The sequence below is a fragment of the Anopheles ziemanni genome, chromosome 2, assembly GCF_943734765.1.
Source record: "Anopheles ziemanni chromosome 2, idAnoZiCoDA_A2_x.2, whole genome shotgun sequence".
Taxonomy (NCBI): domain Eukaryota; kingdom Metazoa; phylum Arthropoda; class Insecta; order Diptera; family Culicidae; genus Anopheles; species Anopheles ziemanni.
Genome location: NC_080705.1, coordinates 51128864 through 51147917, shown reverse-complemented (window position 1 = coordinate 51147917; position 19054 = coordinate 51128864). Strand labels below are relative to the sequence as shown.

The window sequence follows — 19054 nt, the reverse complement described above, 5'->3', positions numbered from 1 at the left end:
TTGGTTTAGTACCCTTCTTCAGCTCCGCCGTAGGCTTCACCTCGGGGGCTGCCGGCGCCGGATCATTTTGCGCTCCATTTGTGATAGCTTTAGCAGTGCCGGTAGCTGATAGCAAAAGCTGCGCAATTTCGGCATCCTTATCCTTTAGCAATACCCGGGTAGATTGATACAGTTCCTTCCAGCCTTCCACCTGCCGGCGAAGCGTTTCGATTTCTTCCTGCAATAATGCCGCGGAATTCGATGGGCCAGGATTGCTTTCACTTTCCTTGCCGGTCGCCTCGAAGGATCCTATTGTTTCCAACGCTGGTGGCAAGGCCTCTAACAGTTCATTTTGGCTTGCGCTTAGCTTATTACTTTTCTCCGCGATCTCTAACTTTACTGCTTCGGCCATAGTGTATTTACGTACTTTTGCCTTCCGAAACGACGTAAGTTCAACAATAAACCAGACATAAAACCACAATTCCCATTCAAGATAAAGCCATCAACAAAACCAAAAACAACAACCTTGATTTCTAAAAGCTTCGGAAAAACGATTTCACAAAACGAATACGTAAGTTCATTGTTCTTAAGAACTACATCCACCGATTTCAGTTGATATCTGAAGTGCCTGTATAAGGTTAGAGTGCTTTCTGTATCACACACCATCTGGATTGCCTGGAGGTTTGGAGCGATGGTACAGAAATCAATCGCAGTCAATAGCGTTGTGCTATTAAACCACATTTCCCGTACAGAAAGTTGTTTTAACTCCGCCAACTGGCTAAAACCGTTTGTACGCACTTCCATATCTTCAAGCTGGTTCAATGAAAGAGCCTTCAAAGTTGGAACCTCCAGTAGGATGCGCTTGATTAGCGACACTTCATTGTTCCACTCTAAATCTAAGCTCACTAAAAATCTTTCGAAACGCTGTAAAATGGTAACGAATTTCTCGCAAGTGCCTCTATTGCTGGCACTGAACCGAATATGGCGATACCGTCTTTGACTTCTTCTGAGTACGTTTAATGAGCCACGTTTTACATAATCGTTCGCTACATAAAAGCGCACGCGATCTAGTCCGCGTCCAGAAAATACCAACTGCGACAACTGAAAGCACACCAAGCTGGCAGTTTTTAACTCAGACACGGTCAAGTAGTCGAAAATGATTCCAAGAATCTACAAAACAAAAAAAAGTATTTAAAACAACGAACTGTGTTATTAGCATAAAATAAACTCACTTCATCTGGTAAATCACAAATTTCTATTGTTTGCTTAGTAGAATTATCCATTGTGCAGAATGAAATATTGTTCAACGCATCAAAACCGCTACACAAGAATTACTAGATGTTTTCTCCTTTCAATCTTTCGTAAGTATCTCTTTTGACTAAAAACCCAGTCTACTGCGACCAAAACTATGTCAGTTTGTTCGATCCAAAGAAAGTACTATGGTATGTTGATTCGCAACTGTGGTATGCATGATCTAGTCGTAATGATTCTTCTTGGTGTAACGACCTTGTTGGTCATGCATGCCCCGTTAAGGACTTACGAGACTTTTTTTGACCCTACTAGGTAAAACGGCCCGGTTACGCGGCCCAGTTACAGGACCCAGGTATAGGACCCGGTTACAGTGCCCGTTTACAGGACCCGATTACTGGGCCCGTTTACAGGTCCCGGATACAGGGCCCGTTGATAGGTCCCAGTTGCAGGGCCCGTTTACAGGGCCAGGTTACAGTGCCCGTTTACAGGGCCCGGTAATGTTATGATTGAGAAAATTCTATGAGCGAAAGAAAAACATTATTCATTTCTATTTTTGAGCCGTATCAAAAATTAATTTGTCTTTTATGTCAAAAATGAAGTTGTTCTACAACATCTTTATATACATTTTCTTCTTCTATATACGCTCAAGAAATGTGTGTTGTTGCAATATAAGTTCAGTTTAGGATTCTGTATAATCCCAACCCGTATGGGTTGTCCTTGTTTTCCTTCAGTTTTTCAAGAGTTTTTGATTTTGAAAATTTTGAAGTAATTTCCTTAAAGTAGTCTTAAACACATAACTTACATGCAGTTGTAAACTACCTTAGAAACCATAGAGACATATAACAGATAAGTTAATCTATTATGAGCAATCGAAATGTAGTAAACCTGCATAAACTGGAAAAAACCGGGAAAAGCTGGGAAAAAACCGGGGAAAAACCGGGGAAAAACCGGAAATTTGAAATCATAATCTGAGTGGACACCCTGTATAGTCTACCTTTAGGCGTCGCAATATCGTACATTCTGCCACCTTAAAATTGGATAATTTGAACTGTTTTCGTTTGGCTTTGGTAATACACAAAATTTTACCAATGGTCTAGTCACTGTAGTTCCCTTACTTGTACGCAATGTAAAGACACGCGCTTTGCCATCCTTTCCAGGATGCTCCTCGGTTACGCGTGCTAATGGCCAACACGATGAAGGCACATTATCCTCCTTGATTATAACTAACGTTCCTGGCGTTACTGTGGTTGTACCATCCTTTGTCCATTTAGATCGCGCCTGCAGTTGTTTTAAATAATCCTTCTGCCAACGGTTCCAAAAGTGCTGGCGAAGTTGTTGAACATGACGCCAGTGGTTCAACCGGTTCTCGGCTTCATACAGCAAGCAGTGGTCCGGAATGAGCTGTAGGTTCGTTCCAATAAGGAAATGTCCAGGAGTGAAGGCTGTCATATCGTGTGGATCGTCTGACATCGATGTTATAGGCCGGGAGTTGACACAGCATTCTATCTCGTCCAGCAGCGTAGACATGTCCTCAAACGAAAGTGTTGTCGTTCCTAAAACGCGTACTAGGTGATATTTCATGGTTTTGACGGCGGCTTCCCACAGTCCTCCGAAGTGAGGAGCTCTCGGGGGGATGAACTTCCATGAAATCTTCCGTTCTAGTGTCCAAGTCTGAATGCTCTGCTGGTGTTCAGTTGTACGCAACAGCTTGTACAACTCGTTCAGCTTGTTTGCTGCTCCCTTGAAGTTCGTCGCGTTTTTCGAGTGAAACTCCAATGGCAACCCACGACGAGACACAAACCGTCGCAATGCTGCTAGAAACGCTTCCGTTGTCAGGTTTGACACCAGCTCGATGTGTACGGCACGGGTGGTGAAGCATACAAATATGGCGACGTATGCCTTCACGGGCGCCGCCCGTCGATGGTCACCTTTCAGGAACACTGCACCACAGTAGGCAACCCCGGTGATCGAAAAAGGAAGGGCCGGTGTTACTCGGACAGCCGGCAGGTCAGCTATTATAGTTGCTGACGATGATGGTCGGGCGCGGAAGCAGGTGTGGCACTGGTGGAATACCTTCCGGGTGAGATTTCGGCCACTTGTGATCCATAAGCGTTGCCTGCACGTGTTTAGCATCAGAGTTGGTCCCGCATGAAGTAAGTGTTTATGGAAATGTTCCATCAGCAGACGAGCGAATGGATGGCTGGCAGGAACAACTAGTGGATGCTTAACATCCTCCACTAGCGGTGAGTTGGATAAACGTCCTCCAACCCGGATGATTCCGTCAGCTCCCAGTTGCTCTGCTTGCACTGAAGGATCTGGTGTCGCAAGCAGCGGTGGAGGCCATTGATCTTCTGGCAGGCTCATCCAGGAAGGACCCTGCCACCATAGGGTACTGGAGAGGAGATCTTTGCCCAAACATCCTCGGGAAGCAAGGTCAGCAGGATTGTCGACTCCTGCGATGTGACGCCACGTGCAACCCTCCGTTAGTTGTTGCACCTGCGATACCCGGTTCGCAACATATGGCTTCCAGGAGTTCGGTGATGCTCGTAGCCAATGTACCACAGTCTGTCCAGAAGACTGCCAGAGATTCTGGGTTTACCGCAGTTCTTACTCGGTCGAATAGCAAGCTGGCCAACTGAGCTGCGCACAGTTCAAGCCGAGCGATAGAGTGCTTGCTATTGAGGGGCGTCACCTTGGTTTTTGAGGCGAAGAGCTCCATTGTGCGATGTCCCTGGGCATCGCAGCTACGGATGTAGCAGCATGCTCCATATCCTTTCTCCGAAGCATCGCAAAAGACGTGGTATTGGATGGTGGTCACTGAAGATCTAATGGCGACTCTCGGAATGCTGATGTTGTGAATATGGGCTGGATGCTCGGCTTTGTTGGGCCACATGATGCAACACTGCTTCCTCGTTTGATGCCCATTTCCGCAGCTCAAATCCACCCTTGGCAAACAGTTGTTCGGTTTGCTGTTGCAAAGTTTGAGCAGCCTCGGGTGAATCAGCTCCAGACACAAAGTCATCCACGTAAAAGTCAGAGAACCGAGCCGCTGCTATTGGAAACTCACTCCCATGATCCAATACTGTTTGTTGCAGAGATCTCACCGCAAGGAATGGTGCAGAAGCGGTTCCATACGTCACAGTATTCAACTCATATTCTTCGATGGGATCATGGGGCGAAGCTCGCCACAGAATCCGCTGCAGGGCGCGATCGCTGGGATGTACCCATACTTGCCGGTACATTTTTGCCACATCTCCTGTCAGGGCAATTTGATGAGTTCTGAATCGCATCAGGATCGATGTAGCATCTTGTTGAATTGTTGGTCCGATCATCAGCGTATCGTTCAACGACACTCCTGTCGATGACTTGCTGAATGCATCGAACACAACCCGACACTTCGTGGTGGTGCTGTCGGCTTTAAAAACAGGATGATGTGGGAGGTAGAACGTTGTCTGACTATCAACTGCTGCTGCCACCTTTGTCATGTGGCCTAAGCGGAGGTATTCGGCCATAAACTCCACGTACGCCTTTTTTGTTTCGGGTTCTCGCTGCATACGTCTCTCGATAGCCAAAACCCGATGGAGGGCGATCGTCCGCGAGTCACCTAGTTTCCCGATCATGTCAGACTTTCTCGGAAGTCGGACGACATATCGGCCGGCTTGGTCTCTGCTTGTAGTGGCCGCGTAGTGGTCCTCACAGGCCCTTTCCTCGATAGTCCAGCTAGGGAAACTGCCTACGTCTTCTATTGCGAAGAATTTTCTCATCATCGTAGTCAGCTCATTGGTGTGTATGGCAACTGAACACACCACTGACAGCGACTGCTCTGCGATCGGGGCTGTGCCACTAACAACCCACCCAAATTCCGTTTCTTGTAGTGACGGCATGCCTTCTCCAAGTGAGATTCGTCCGGGTTTTAGAAGCTCGTAGAAGCACGCAGCACCCAGGATGAGATCGATGCCACCAGGCTTGTGGAATGTTGGGTCAGCCAAGACGCAGGCTGCTGGAATCATCCACTGGCTATGGTTTATGCGATGGGCTGGCACGTCTGCTGACAGCTTGGGCAGTACCAGCATCTCCAGTGACGTCGAGAATGATGAACAGCGCGACTGGATGGTGGCTCGTACTGATGATTTCACGTTGGTCGCTTGGCTGCCACCAATCCCCGACAGCGGAATGCTCACCGACTTACGAGGTAGGTTTAAAAACTGTTCTAACCTTCCCGTGATGAAGTTGGACTGTGCTCCACTGTCCAAGAGAGCCCTAGCAGCATGCATCATCCCTGCGCTGTCAGTGATGTACAGTAAGACGGTTGACAGCAACACAATCGATGGTATCACCGTGTGAAGGGATATTGTAGCTGTACGGTGTTCTGCTGCAGATGCTGGCTGTTCGTGACGGATCTCGATGGCGGCACTAGTCCCTTCGTCGTGGAGCAAGGTGTGATGTTTCTGCTGGCATCGACGACACGTCCACTTCGAGGGGCACCTTTTGTTGAGATGACCAGCTCCGAAACTGTTGAAACAACGTTTCCAACTTCGAAGCTTGTCACGTTTGGCTGGTAACGATAGTGCTATAAAATCTGCGCACTTGCTGAGCGTATGGTTGTCATGGCACATGACACATGTTGCGGTCGGTGACGGTGTAACGGTCGATGTGAACGCCTTTGTAGGTGCCGGCTTTGGACGAAATGGTTTGTCCGTACTGCCTGCTGCACAGCTCTTCAACACTTCACATTGACGCGTGATATAGTCGAAGGTACGGAACTAGTGTTGTGCTTAATGAATCTTTTGGCGAGATTCATTCATATGAATCTTTTACCTAAGATTCATTCAGATGGATTCATGAATCTTTGCGGATTCGAATATTCAAAGCTTAATGAATTTTTCGAAACCTTAATGAATCTTCATGAATCTTTCATGGTTCTGTCATGAATCTCCCCGATTCTGTCATAGGCGTGGACAATGAGACCAAAAAAAAAAAAAAAAAAGGTGGTCCCTCAACCGACTTTTGGTTGGTGACTTTACATCATTTGGTGTGTCTTTGGGATTCATGAATCTCGCGGCGAAAGATTCATGAATCCCTTATAAGGCAGAGATTCATTCAGATTCATGAATCTGAATCCGATTTACACAACTCTATACGGAACAAATCCGGAAACTCGCCGTGTTGCAATGTGAGCTCCCATGCCTTTCGAGTGTTGGCGTCCATACACGACGCGAGGATGTGTGTGATGATGAGGTTGCTGGTTTCGTCGATGTTCTTCTCTAAGAACTGCAACCCATCAACATGACCCTTGCACGCTTCTACAAGTGAGCGAAGATCGCTGGCTGCTTCGCGTTGCACGGGTTTAAGTTGGAGCAACCCAGCAATGTGTTCGAATTTTCGTCTAATTGTCCTACAGCAGACTTTTCAATGTTCGACATACTTGCCGCAACATTTTTTTCGTCCTCTCCCGATAGCATTGTAGTTGCTACATCACTATCCTCTTTGTCACTCGTAGCCTCACTTTCCTCGGAGATTATACGCCGTACACGCTTGCCTGTGTTCCGCATCAAAGAGCGTCTCATAACAATCGAGCTCGTATCAGACTGATCACTATCTGACGATTCCGATTGAATGGCGAGACGAGTGCGTTTCGTTCGGCGGACATTAACGATGGATTCGTCACTGCCGGAGCAATGACAACCCGACTCTTCGGAACCGTGTGATGCATCCTTGCGCACTGCCCTATCTTCAACATCAACAGAGGATGAAGAAGAGGAAATGGTAGATGATGCTTCATTCTGATCATCTTCGCTGTCTTCAGCGTCACTTTCATCATCGTGGTCATCTACGGTCAATCGGGATACAACTTCTCCCGTGATCGGTCTACAAGACTGACACACGTACGTACGTGACTCCGTGGACTCTATACACAGGGTGGCCACTCAACCGGGAAAACCGGGAAAACCGGGAATCAGCCTTGAATTTAATTTTTCCGGGAAAAAAACCGGGAAAACCGGGAATTTCGCCGAAAAAACCGAGAATATTTTTCATATAATATTTTTTTGAGATTTACATATTTTATTCTCGTAGCGTAATTATATTTTCCTTTAAAATTGTCACTACATTTCAATCGTTAGAGCGACATTTGTTGTCAGCTGTTTGAAGGTCCAATGTATCCATATTGCGTTTTCGTTTCTTCCAGTAGTGCCGGCGTAGAGGCAAAGCGAGAAAGCATGATGATTTTGTCGCCAGGGAAGCAATGTGTACGAAAGACAAACGCATCGAGGGTTAACATTCGTAACATGGTAACGGGGATTTCCAGTTGAAATTGTAAAAGCATTGATCATCTGTTTAAACACTCGATATGAAATGGCAAAGCAACCAAATGTCTTTGAATATGCTTCAGATAGTAGCCAAAACAGTTACTTTAAATCTAGTAAATCTACTAGCTGAAAAGCTAATCGCTTCCTATGATATTGTACGAAAATATTCACAGCGTTCAAATCCGTCCTTTGAAATTTCAATTGCAAACTCCTGTCCTTCTACCAATATTTCCTGATGAGATCCTTTATCCTGTTGAGTTTATAAGGTTGCTTGTTTCGGGACGATCGCACGCGGTGCAATCTCTTGCTTCACTTGTTATGAATGTGTCACTATGGATGTACCATTCGGATGTGATCTGATCGATTTATATGCTTGCAGATATACGGAAATAATTATGTATGTTTCATTCTATTTGTCAGCAATGGTTTGATATGGATAAAGTTATTTGTTTTACCTTTAACTGTTAACCACTCTCTAGCTGGTGTATTGGTTGTTTTGGTATGGGATCTCATTGTATTGCGGCATTCGCTAGACGAGTGTGCTGATCAGTTTTTATTCTTGGTGAAATGTAGCTCATTTGAGTTGTTGGTGTGTTTGCATAAAATTTTGATAACGTGAATCATTTGTATCGACGTGTTTATGAACGTGTCTTTTGATAGAAATATTAGAAGATGTACAACAGGTATGCTACATCTCCCTTCTTTTGTTGAAAAATGTTATGATTAAGCAAATTCTATGAGCGAAGGAAAAACATTTTTCATTTCTAATTTTGAGCCGAATTAAAAATTAATTTGTTATTTATGTCATTAATGAAGTTGTTCTTTAACATTTTTATAAGGATTTTCTTTTAAAATATATACGCTCAAGCAATGTGTGTTGTTGCAATGAAAGTTCAGTTTACGATGCTCTATAATCCCAAACCGTATGTGTTGTCCCTGTTTTCCTTCGGTTTTTCAATAGTTTTTGTTTTTGAAAATTTTGAAGTTATTTCCTTAAAGTATTCTTTAACACATAACTTACATGCAGTTTTGACCTACCTAAAAAACCATAGAGACATATAACAGCCAAGTTTATCTACTATAAGCAATCGAAATGTAGTGAACCTGCATAAACTAGAAAAAACCGGGAAAAGCTGGGAAAAAACCTGGAAAACCGGGAAAAAACCGGGAATTTGAAATCATAATCTGAGTGGACACCCTGCATATGCAGCATCATGTGTGGTAAGAAATATTTGAAATTTTCATTCAATTAAAAATTGTGAAGCAGGGTAATGATTGAACATCACGTAAAAGAGGAACGACAAGCCAAATCACTAGCAAAGAATGAAATTTGGTTTGGTTTGCTTTGAATGTATCAGGTCGCTTTTACTTGTTCTACAGCTCATAAACCCATCTTTATATCCCCAAGATTCCTCGGAATAATGTACCCTACACTTACACTTTATTCTGTTTGTACCCTTACACATCATATACGTTTTGATATCATAAACGTTTTGAAAAACATTAGGTATGCGTTAGAGTTCATTGAAAGTAAAGTAAGCAATAAAAAAAGCAGAAATCTTGCGACACCTTTGATCTTCTTTGTGTGATTCACTAAGCGTCACATTATTGTGCTCGTGGGGCATTGACGGATCTAGTGGACACAACATTTACAATCAACCGTTTCATGGTTCCGGCGAAAATACTGCATCAGACAGATTTACTAGTATCGGCATTAACGCCTATCCGCCTTTCGTTCATTAGTGACGATTCAGATATCAACTGGATAAACTTGATGCACCAAAGTGTTAGGATTTGCAGGACAATTGTTATCGAGTTTGCGAAAGTTTGTTATCAAAAGATAAAGTTATACAAACAGTAGACGAAATCAAAAGCCAAATAACCAGGTTGGTCCCTTACACAATTCTGCTAAATGAAACAAATCATGCGGCAGTAAACTATTCATATTTTATGAGTTTTTTCTCTTCTTGTTGGCGTAACGACCTGCCCGTGGGCTTACGGGACTTATTTCCCTGTTGTATGTGGATGGTCAGTCCTCTCGTACAGGGGAGGGTCCGGTCTCGGTTGGGATTCGAACCCACGCCGTCGAGGTGGTGAGCCCCGACGCTCATGGGCCGATTACATGAGTTTAATTGATGGAATATTTTTGGTATATTTAACCGACACTCTGTCTATGCAAACATGTTGTGTATGTGGTGCAAAACCAACAGAAATGAACAGTGTATAGCACTTAGAAAATGGATTTATTCCAAATCCTGAGAATTTATCTTATGGAATATCTCCACTGCACTGTTGGATGATATTTTTCGAATGCTTGCTTCACATTTCGTACAGTTTTGAATTCAAAAAATGGAAGGTTACTAAAAATTATAAAAACAAGTACAATGACCGAAAAAAAACTGTATTGGAAAAGATGTACAAAAATGTGGTGTTAAAGTAGATGAGCCAAGGCAAATGGGTAAACATAGTACGACGGTAAATGTCTGTCGTCGGGCTTTTTCAAGCATAGAAAAATTGAGCGATATTTTGCAAATAGAAACAGAACTTATAGAAAGGTTTCAAAATATGTTAATAGCCATCAAATGCTCACAGCCTTTAAATCCAAAAACTATTAGTCTATATAACAAAGACACATACATGTTTTACAAACATCATTATGTGATATCCCGGCACTTTTAATAATAACTATTTAAGTGTGACTTTTCCGAAGACTTTATTGCGAATGATCTTACTTCGCACGCAGCGCGCTTTTATATCACTCTTACACAAAAGGCCCAATGACACAACGTAATTAAAGTAAGGTGACCGCTTGCTTGTGATGCGCAATATTATCCTTTTCGGGATCTATCTATAAATTGGTCATCTTACCCTATCTAAGTTATATTCCTAATTACCCTAATTTTAATTACCTATCACGTGAAATTATTTCCTACCTATTTATAATTATATTTTGATTTAAATTTACAATTATTTGATAAGCATGCTTAAAACATATATCTGTCTCTTTCTTATTATCTAGCTATCTATCTTATCGCCCGGTGCTAAACATATTTCAATCTTATCTTAACGAAAGTTTTGAAATGTTTCACTAACTAGCTTACTATAATTATTTCAAACACCTATAACCTAAATTCGTTGGCTGTTATAATTATGTTACATCCTACCCCTATAGAAAAAAAATGAAAAGTGTAACAGTATGTAAGCTTTTCATTTTTTTTATCAACCTATTTTTATGAACTACGGTTGTTTTATTAGTATGATTATTTTTGATAGTACAGTTTGGATCTCTTAATTCAATTACTGTAAATGGTCCTATGTATAACGGGTCTAGCTTTTTTCTATTTTTATTTTTTAGATACACAAAATCGCCTATACTAATATCTATGGGGTGTATGTTTTGATTCAAGTAGGTTTGTCTTTTTTCTTTTTGTTCAATTATGTTTTTACGAGCGATTTCATTAGATTTCTGTAATTTAAATTTTAACTCATTGTAATATTGATCTAAATTATAAATTGGGTCTATTTTATGTTTGTAAATATCTTGAGGTAGGTTTGCTTTCCTACCGAAAACAAGTTCATAAGGTGTAAATGTATGACAATTTGGTGTAGTATTATAAACGAATTCGTAAAATTTGATCCATGCATCCCAATCATCGTGGTGTTCGTTAGTGAATGCTCTTAAATATTCATTAAGGCTTCGATGGTTTCTTTCCAACGCACCGATTGTTTGTGGATGATAGGGTGTAGCAAATGTCTGTTTGATTTTAAGAATTTCAGCAATTTTTCCTAGAATCTCATTATTGTACTCCAATCCTTGTTCCGATTTGAGCTCCAAGAATGAACCGTAAGTGAGAATAAAATTTTCAACCAGTGCCCTTGCAATAGTACTTGCCTCTTTGTTTTGAATAGGAATGATCACTACATATTTTGTAAGGTCACATTGAATGGTGATTGCGTATCTGTTATTGTTTAGTGTTTTAGGTAAAGGACCGACAGTATCAATTGATATTACTGTAAATGGTTTACTTGTAGTTGTTGTGATTATTGTTTTTTCTTTTGTATGTCTGTTTACTTTGTTTAATTTGCATGTTTCGCAACTATGCACATAATTCCTTATGTCTTGCTTCATATTATTCCATGTGAAATTTTCACGTATTTTCAAATATAACCTGTGCTGCCCTACATGGCCTCCAGTTGGTATCATATGATATTCTCGCATAATTTGTCTCTTTTTATTTTCATCGCTAATCCATTTGGGTGGATCAAATAATATTACAGGGTTTACCATTTGATAAGACAAAATAATCAGATGATTCCACAAACGCAGTAGATGATTCCACAAACGTGAAAGATGACAAGCCAAGTGAGGCATGTACACCACAATCGTGGCACATGATATCACAATTGTGGGAGATGATAGCACAAGCCCGTACGGATGGTGTCAGTGAAGTACAAACTCGCGCGTATAAACGTATTCACAGCAATTTGACATGTTGACAATCAAACGATCGTTGTTTACATTTTCGTTCGGTTTCATTTTCAAATTCGATTTCTCAGCTTTGTTTTGCGTTTAGGTGCTCTGCACTTTTTTTCAAACAGCATATCAAGAGTAAGTGAACCTACCTGAACTTTATTTTGTGAATATCATTTTTACATTGTATATTAGCATTCCTCTTGCAGTCATGGATGTTGATGTAGGTGACTGGACGGCAGGATCGCCTGAGTCAGAAGAGCGAAATTCTCCCACAAGTGAAGCACCTGGTGCGTCGAGGAAAACGACTAGTGATTCCGATAGACAGCGGATCATTAATGCGTATTTAAAAGGGAGCAATGCTAAAACAATTGCAGAGATGTTTAATGTAAAACTGTTCACTGTCTACGGCATCATCAAAAAATATCGCAATACCGGTGAAGTGGCTGCCGCAGCACGTGGAGGGAATCACAAGAAAAAGCTCACGAAAAATGCAATAGCCGGCATTCAGCAGATGGTAGATGATGATTGCACCATAACCTTGAAGCAGCTGTCGGACAAGATCTGGCAAAATTACAACATACGAGTTAGTGTATCCACTGTGGCACGTGAACTGAAGGGATTCAACTACACGTTGAAAAGGCTGCATCTCATTCCTGAACGGAGAAATAATCCGAATACAGTACAGGAACGAAAAGATTATGCAACATTCCTGTACGATCTATCCCATCAGTTCCCTGATAGTGGCATGGTATTTGTCGACGAGGTTGGGTTCAACGTCAGCATGCGCACATCAATGGGACGATCAGCCAAAGGAAGTCCTGCAACACTTGTGGTCCCAACGATTCGGTCGCGCAATATTTCAATTATTTGCGCAATGAATAAAAGTGGGATATTGCACTACTCAATTCACCACCAGGCAATAAATCGTGAAACTTTTAAAGACTTCATTTTGGAGCTGAAACAGAAACTGAGGTCGCAAGATATTAGTCAGTCTGCCATTGTTATGGATAATGTTCGTTTCCATAAATGTGTAGAAGTTAGAGAAGCCATTGGGGAAGGACAAGATAAGGCTGTTTATTTACCGCCATATTCGCCCTTCTTGAACCCAATCGAAAACTTATTTAGTAAGTGGAAAAATTCGGCAAGGAGGGCAAATCCCCAAAACGAAACGGAATTAATGGAGGCTATACAGAATGGAGCAGAAACCGTTACAGCAGCAGACTGCGAAGGCTACATTCGCAACATGTGGAGTTATGCATCTCGCTGCTTAAGAGGTGAAGAAATTCTCGATTGAATTTCAACTATGCTATAATTTCAACTATGCTATGTAAAATAAAGTTCAGGTAGGTTCACTTACTCTTGATATGCTGTTTGAAAAAAAGTGCAGAGCACCTAAACGCAAAACAAAGCTGAGAAATCGAATTTGAAAATGAAACCGAACGAAAATGTAAACAACGATCGTTTGATTATCAACATGTCAAATTGCTGTGAATACGTTTATACGCGCGAGTTTGTACTTCACTGACACCATCCGTACGGGCTTGTGCTATCATCTCCCACAATTGTGATATCATGTGCCACGATTGTGGTGTACATGCCTCACTTGGCTTGTCATCTTTCACGTTTGTGGAATCATCTGATTATTTTGTCTTATCAAATGGTAAACCCTGTATCTCATAACCGAAAATGGCTGTATCCGCGATTTCCTTTATGGTTGACTGAGAAAATTGATTAAATAATTCATCCTTTACTGAAATTGCAACTTTATCACGATTATATCTCTTCAGAATTTGGCATATTTCCAGAAGAGCTGACTCGAGGATCAGACTTCCATTTTGGCCTTTTACATCATTTAGAGAAATAATCTGTTTTCCAAGCTCCTTGTTGTAGTTATGGTTAAGTACTGCTATTTCAATACTTTTACGATTGACTTTTGACTTAATCTTCAACATTTTGCCAACATCTGACGGTAGTATTGGCAGAAAAGTTTTTCTCTCCAACTTGTTGATCAAGGTATACTTGATGATCGGATGTTATATCGTGGTTATGTGTGCATTCTTTCTCATATTTTTCTGGACTCGTTTCTGCTATGGTGCCATTTACGATACCAAGGTAAGAGTTCATTTTTTCTATCAAAATGTTAGTTGCAATGAAGAGTTGTTTAAGTGAATCAGTTTTCATCCTTTTTGTACGATCTTTAACCCAGCGAAAAATATCATCATAACTCTTTTCCACCGTTGTTCTGAATGACGCATCAGAAATTTTGCGCAACAGAACGAGAGCCCTGTCCAACTCATCGTGAACTTTTTGTCGCAGAACACGGTTTATAGTTTCACGATCAGCCATTTTCTACGCTGGCGGTGTCTGCTGCTCCGCTACGGCGGTGGCTGGCGATGGGCTGCTGCGCTACGTTGGTGGATGCTGCTCCGCTACGGTGGTGGATACTGCTCCGCAACAACTGCTGTCCTTATCTTTTGTTTAATTTTTTTTTTTTTCTCACTGTTCCGCTATGGCGGTGACTGCTGTAATACGGGAATATTGTTGTCTCTCTCTTTTATTAAAATCACTCATTCCACTCACTTTGTTCACTTGTGAAGTTCACTGTACTCACTTCTCGCGTTACCCTACCAACAAGAACCGTTTAGATCGCGAACCGGTCACGCCTCCACCGTGGATCAGAGAGTGACGCATACACCAGTCGAATATGCCGTCGCACTCGCACCGCCGGCGTTCAAAATTTCCGGTTGGGAAAAGATGTAACCGATTCGATTTTGTACCGAGCGCTCGCTAAAAATTGCATACCTGCAGGGACTCTGTATGGAAATCGTATGGGAAACGGTATCACCGATTCGAATTGTATGTGAGAGCGAAGAATGGAGAACGTAAAATGTATGTATGTTCGGTGTGTTCGCGCGTCCGCCGCACGTTTTTTTCATACATTTGTTTTGTTTATGTTCCGTTCTACCATTCGATGCAGCGAGGAGTCGGAAAGAAAACTACACGAAGTTTCAAAAATGCATGATAGAAATTCCAAAATATCTCTTTTGGGGTTTATCGTAGCTAAACACAATCCGAAGACATAATGTTAACCTGAAAAGGATCTTTTCAACTCAGGTCATAACTACTAAATCGCTTTACAATTGATGGAGCTTTGAACGATCAAAGATCAATGATTTTGAATGCATTTTCAACATTGCCATATGTTTCCTACCAAACAACAACTGGTAGAAAGATGTCTTCTTGGACAAAGATGCTACCTGCGAGCAGATACCATGGTTTTGATACGTTGTTTGAAAAAATCGATCACAGTTCAACATCAATGAAAATAACAAGCGCATACGCTGTGGTGTAAAACATAATGTTTGTAACGGGAACAAAGTACAACAATGGTACAATCGAGTCATTTATAATATTTATATGTTAGCATGAAAGTAAAGTTTTCGAGTTTAAATTCCCGACGACCGCGTTGAATTTTCAATCCAACCACGCACTTCCTTCAAAGCACCTTCTGAGAAGGGCGGAAGCAATGCGGGATCAAACTTTGTGCATTTCTCGTGCTTAAAGGAAAGGTACAAAATAACGGTATTATTTTTCCGACCTCGATCACTCCTCTCGCGTAGATACTACATCCGATATTGCTGTATGTTTTGCAACAGTGTCACCAACACTGAATAATTGAATGCTTACCAACGTGTTGTCCAAAGACTTCATGTTTTCAATAATCCACTCGGTCGATTTTCATAATACAATGGCATCACTAGACGAACTCCATTATTACAATAAGGCCGTGTAATATCAAACCCTAAGAAGTTGCTGTTATGTTTTTTTTCTCTGTCCGAGCTTGGTTTTTAGGCCTCTCTATCGCGGGGCTGGTTGCACCTGGTCGCGAGCTTCTGCCTTCTTATTTTTGTTTTTAATAAACAAATGCAATTGAACAATAATATTTCAGAATATCCAACCCAAATCAAAAGACATCAAGAAAACATTAGCTGAACGAAATCTGTTCTCTTTAAGATTGGCACCACCTGCTTGAAGCCATCATAATACAGGCAAATATATCAATGTAAATATGTTACAAATTGCTAACGTTTGGAGAAGAAACGAAACTGTGAGTGAAAAGTAACGTTGAGAACAAAGCTAGTTTTTGATAAGATCTAGATCTTTACAAGATAGGTTACTAGAATACGCTCTGATTTAATCAAATGACAAGCTATCCTGAAAAATCCGATCCGAAGCCGATTTCTGCATTAAAAGCATGGCAACATTGAGGTGCTGTGTGGCAGGAGACTATATCCAATGGTATTATCGTTTTACTTTTATCATCATAAACAGAACTTGTTACATTATAACCACCTTTCCATCGTATTGCAACACTATTAATCAAACAACACTATAAGACTCCGAGCAGATGATTTTATAGTGTGTGTTACCTTCACATCACAGTGGTGTGACGGGCCGAATGGTAAAACGAGTGTTGTATTTTGTTTTGCATGGTTTGAGTCAATTTTTGCAGGGGCACATATTTATACTTTTGGGTTGAATTTACGGGCAGAAGGAAGGGTCTGAGGGAATCTTCGTGGAACTTTACAAGTTGCGTTTTGAAGAGTACTTGAAGTTTGTCCAAGACCGCAAGACGCTATCTACCACCGTATGGGCGCAAGAGCCAAAAAACATGTTCCTATTGAATCCCACAAAAATCATTGACATCAGTACACAATGAGATGACGCGCATTCGATTTCTTGAATAAAAATTTTTTGGTAGAAAAATATATATTTTTCGAAAAAAAAAATGACGACCATCAATTCAATACGTCACTGATTGCACCTTGACTACATTACCGACCGGGCGTCTCCATACCCAAGATAATTTATCTTGCTTGTTTTTTTTAATTTCGTCTGTTTGGTGTGTGAACCTCATGTCTCAAACTCGTTGATATATATTGGGTACACAACGTGTTGGATTTCAGGTTGGCAATAGCCTACCTTGTTTCCAGTATTTCTTTCAGATTCAATCATGCCATTTCAAGGGTTCGAGACGTCAACAGCGCTACATACACGACGACGATGCAAGAGCGAACGAGACGGAAACACATGTGCGGCAAGAGCCAACACCCCGAATACACATCCATTCAGCAGGAGCATCAACTGCCGACTGACCGACCCGACTCCGTCCGCTGAGTGCGAGCGATCGCGCACACACCAGCGAGAACGAAAGAGAAGAGATAGGCAAGGCAAGAACCGATATGGGGAAAGCGAAGAACTTTTTTTTCCCGTTTTGTGCGTGCCTTTTGCATACCGATCCCCATTACCCGGGACAAAACGGGGTTTCATGGCTCCTATAGGTATGCAACACGGTGTAATCGGTATCGCGGATCGAATGAATCTCCCCGGTTTGACTGGACGACCGTTGAGAGAATCGTTGAGACAACCGGGATCCATTTTGTATGGAGAAATGTTCATTTTGTGTTACCAGGGTAATTATTCCAGATGTTCGCTTCACTCACTATAATATTTTAAGTTCACTTTACTAATTTCACTTCTCAGTTGCTCACTCACTTTAATATTTTGAGTTCACTTAACTCATTTTACTTCTCAGCTGCGATGATGCATTTATTGCATTTATTAGTCTAAATTGCTAAGTCCATTATTTTGCTGGACTTGGTATTTTTTCGGTATTCTAGTTTCACGGCTAAGTCCATGATTTTACTGGACTTGATATTTTTTCCGGTATTCTGGTTTTACGGCTAAGTCCAATTTTTTATTGGACTTGTAATTTCCTTCACTAAACTTGGTTACGTTAGCACTTCGTATTTTTTTCGTTCAGGCTCTAAGTCACGGTCGCCATGTGATATCCTGGCACTTTTAATAATAACTATTTAAGTGTGACTTTTCCGAAGACTTTATTGCGAATGCTCTTACTTCGCACGCAGCGCGCTTTTATATCACTCTTACACAAAAGGCCCAATGACACAACGTAATTAAAGTAAGGTGACCGCTTGCTTGTGATGCGCAATATTATCCTTTTCGGGATCTATCTATAAATTGGTCATCTTACCCTATCTAAGTTATATCCCTAATTACCCTAATTTTAATTACCTATCACGTGAAATTATTTCCTACCTATTTATAATTATATTTTGATTTAAATTTACAATTATTTGATAAGCATGCTTAAAACATATATCTGTCTCTTTCTTATTATCTAGCTATCTATCTTATCGCCCGGTGCTAAACATCTTTCAATCTTATCTTAACGAAAGTTTTGAAATGTTTCATTAACTAGCTTACTATAATTATTTCAAACACCTATAACCTAAATTCGTTGGCTGTTATAATTATGTTACAATTACAATTGGTACAAAATGCCTTCTACTGCCCATAAAGTTCTTGCGCATGTAGGTGAAATAATTTTAAATGCCCCAGCACCATTGGTATCCTATAGAGAGGAAGCAGCAGAAGGTAGAAATAAAATATACAGAAGTGATAGAAGAGAACACGCCCGTAAAATGTAGAAATATTAAAGACATTTTTATGAGAGCATTACAATCATCCGATCCATACATTTCAACAATATCCCTGGCTAAATCGTTGAAAAATGTAAAACAAATCCCATACCCAGACGCAGTTAAAACATTCTTCGTAGATTACAGCTCCTCAAATAGTAACAGACCCTTGCCAATTCAAAACCAAGTAGATGATGGTACAAGTTCATAGTATTCAGATAGTATATCTTCGTTAGGAGACGTTATGTCCGCGTTAGATGCTTTAAATATCAATTATATTCCAGATAACAATATTTTGAAAGAAAATTTTGTTGTAAATTTAGTTTGTTTTACATAAAACTAAAAAAAAATCTGTAAAATTAATGTAAAAAAAGATTGAAAAAATAATGCACCCATAGAAAAGTCCAAAAATATGTGATTTTTGCAGCGCCACCTGGCGGGATTGTCCAGAAACATCATAATTTTGTGTAATATAATAGTATTACACGATATTACAATGAAAAAATTGCAAAACATTGGATTCCGAATTTTATCCTGGC

At 41.0% G+C, this 19054-nt stretch overlaps 2 protein-coding genes across 2 annotated transcripts; both read right to left on the bottom strand.

The window, feature by feature from the left end:
* Window positions 1-1730: 1730 nt before the first annotated feature.
* LOC131293800 (uncharacterized) lies at window positions 1731-3949 on the bottom strand. The gene is made up of 3 exons (XM_058321858.1): window positions 3842-3949; window positions 2346-3795; window positions 1731-1747 (listed from the first exon to the last, which is right to left on the bottom strand). The coding sequence occupies exons 1-3, from the start codon at window positions 3947-3949 to the stop codon at window positions 1731-1733; spliced, it is 1575 nt and encodes a 524-aa protein (XP_058177841.1).
* A 106-nt stretch (window positions 3950-4055) lies between these two features.
* On the bottom strand, window positions 4056-5507 carry LOC131293799 (uncharacterized). The gene has a single exon (XM_058321857.1). The coding sequence runs from the start codon at window positions 5505-5507 to the stop codon at window positions 4056-4058; it is 1452 nt and encodes a 483-aa protein (XP_058177840.1).
* Window positions 5508-19054: the final 13547 nt, after the last annotated feature.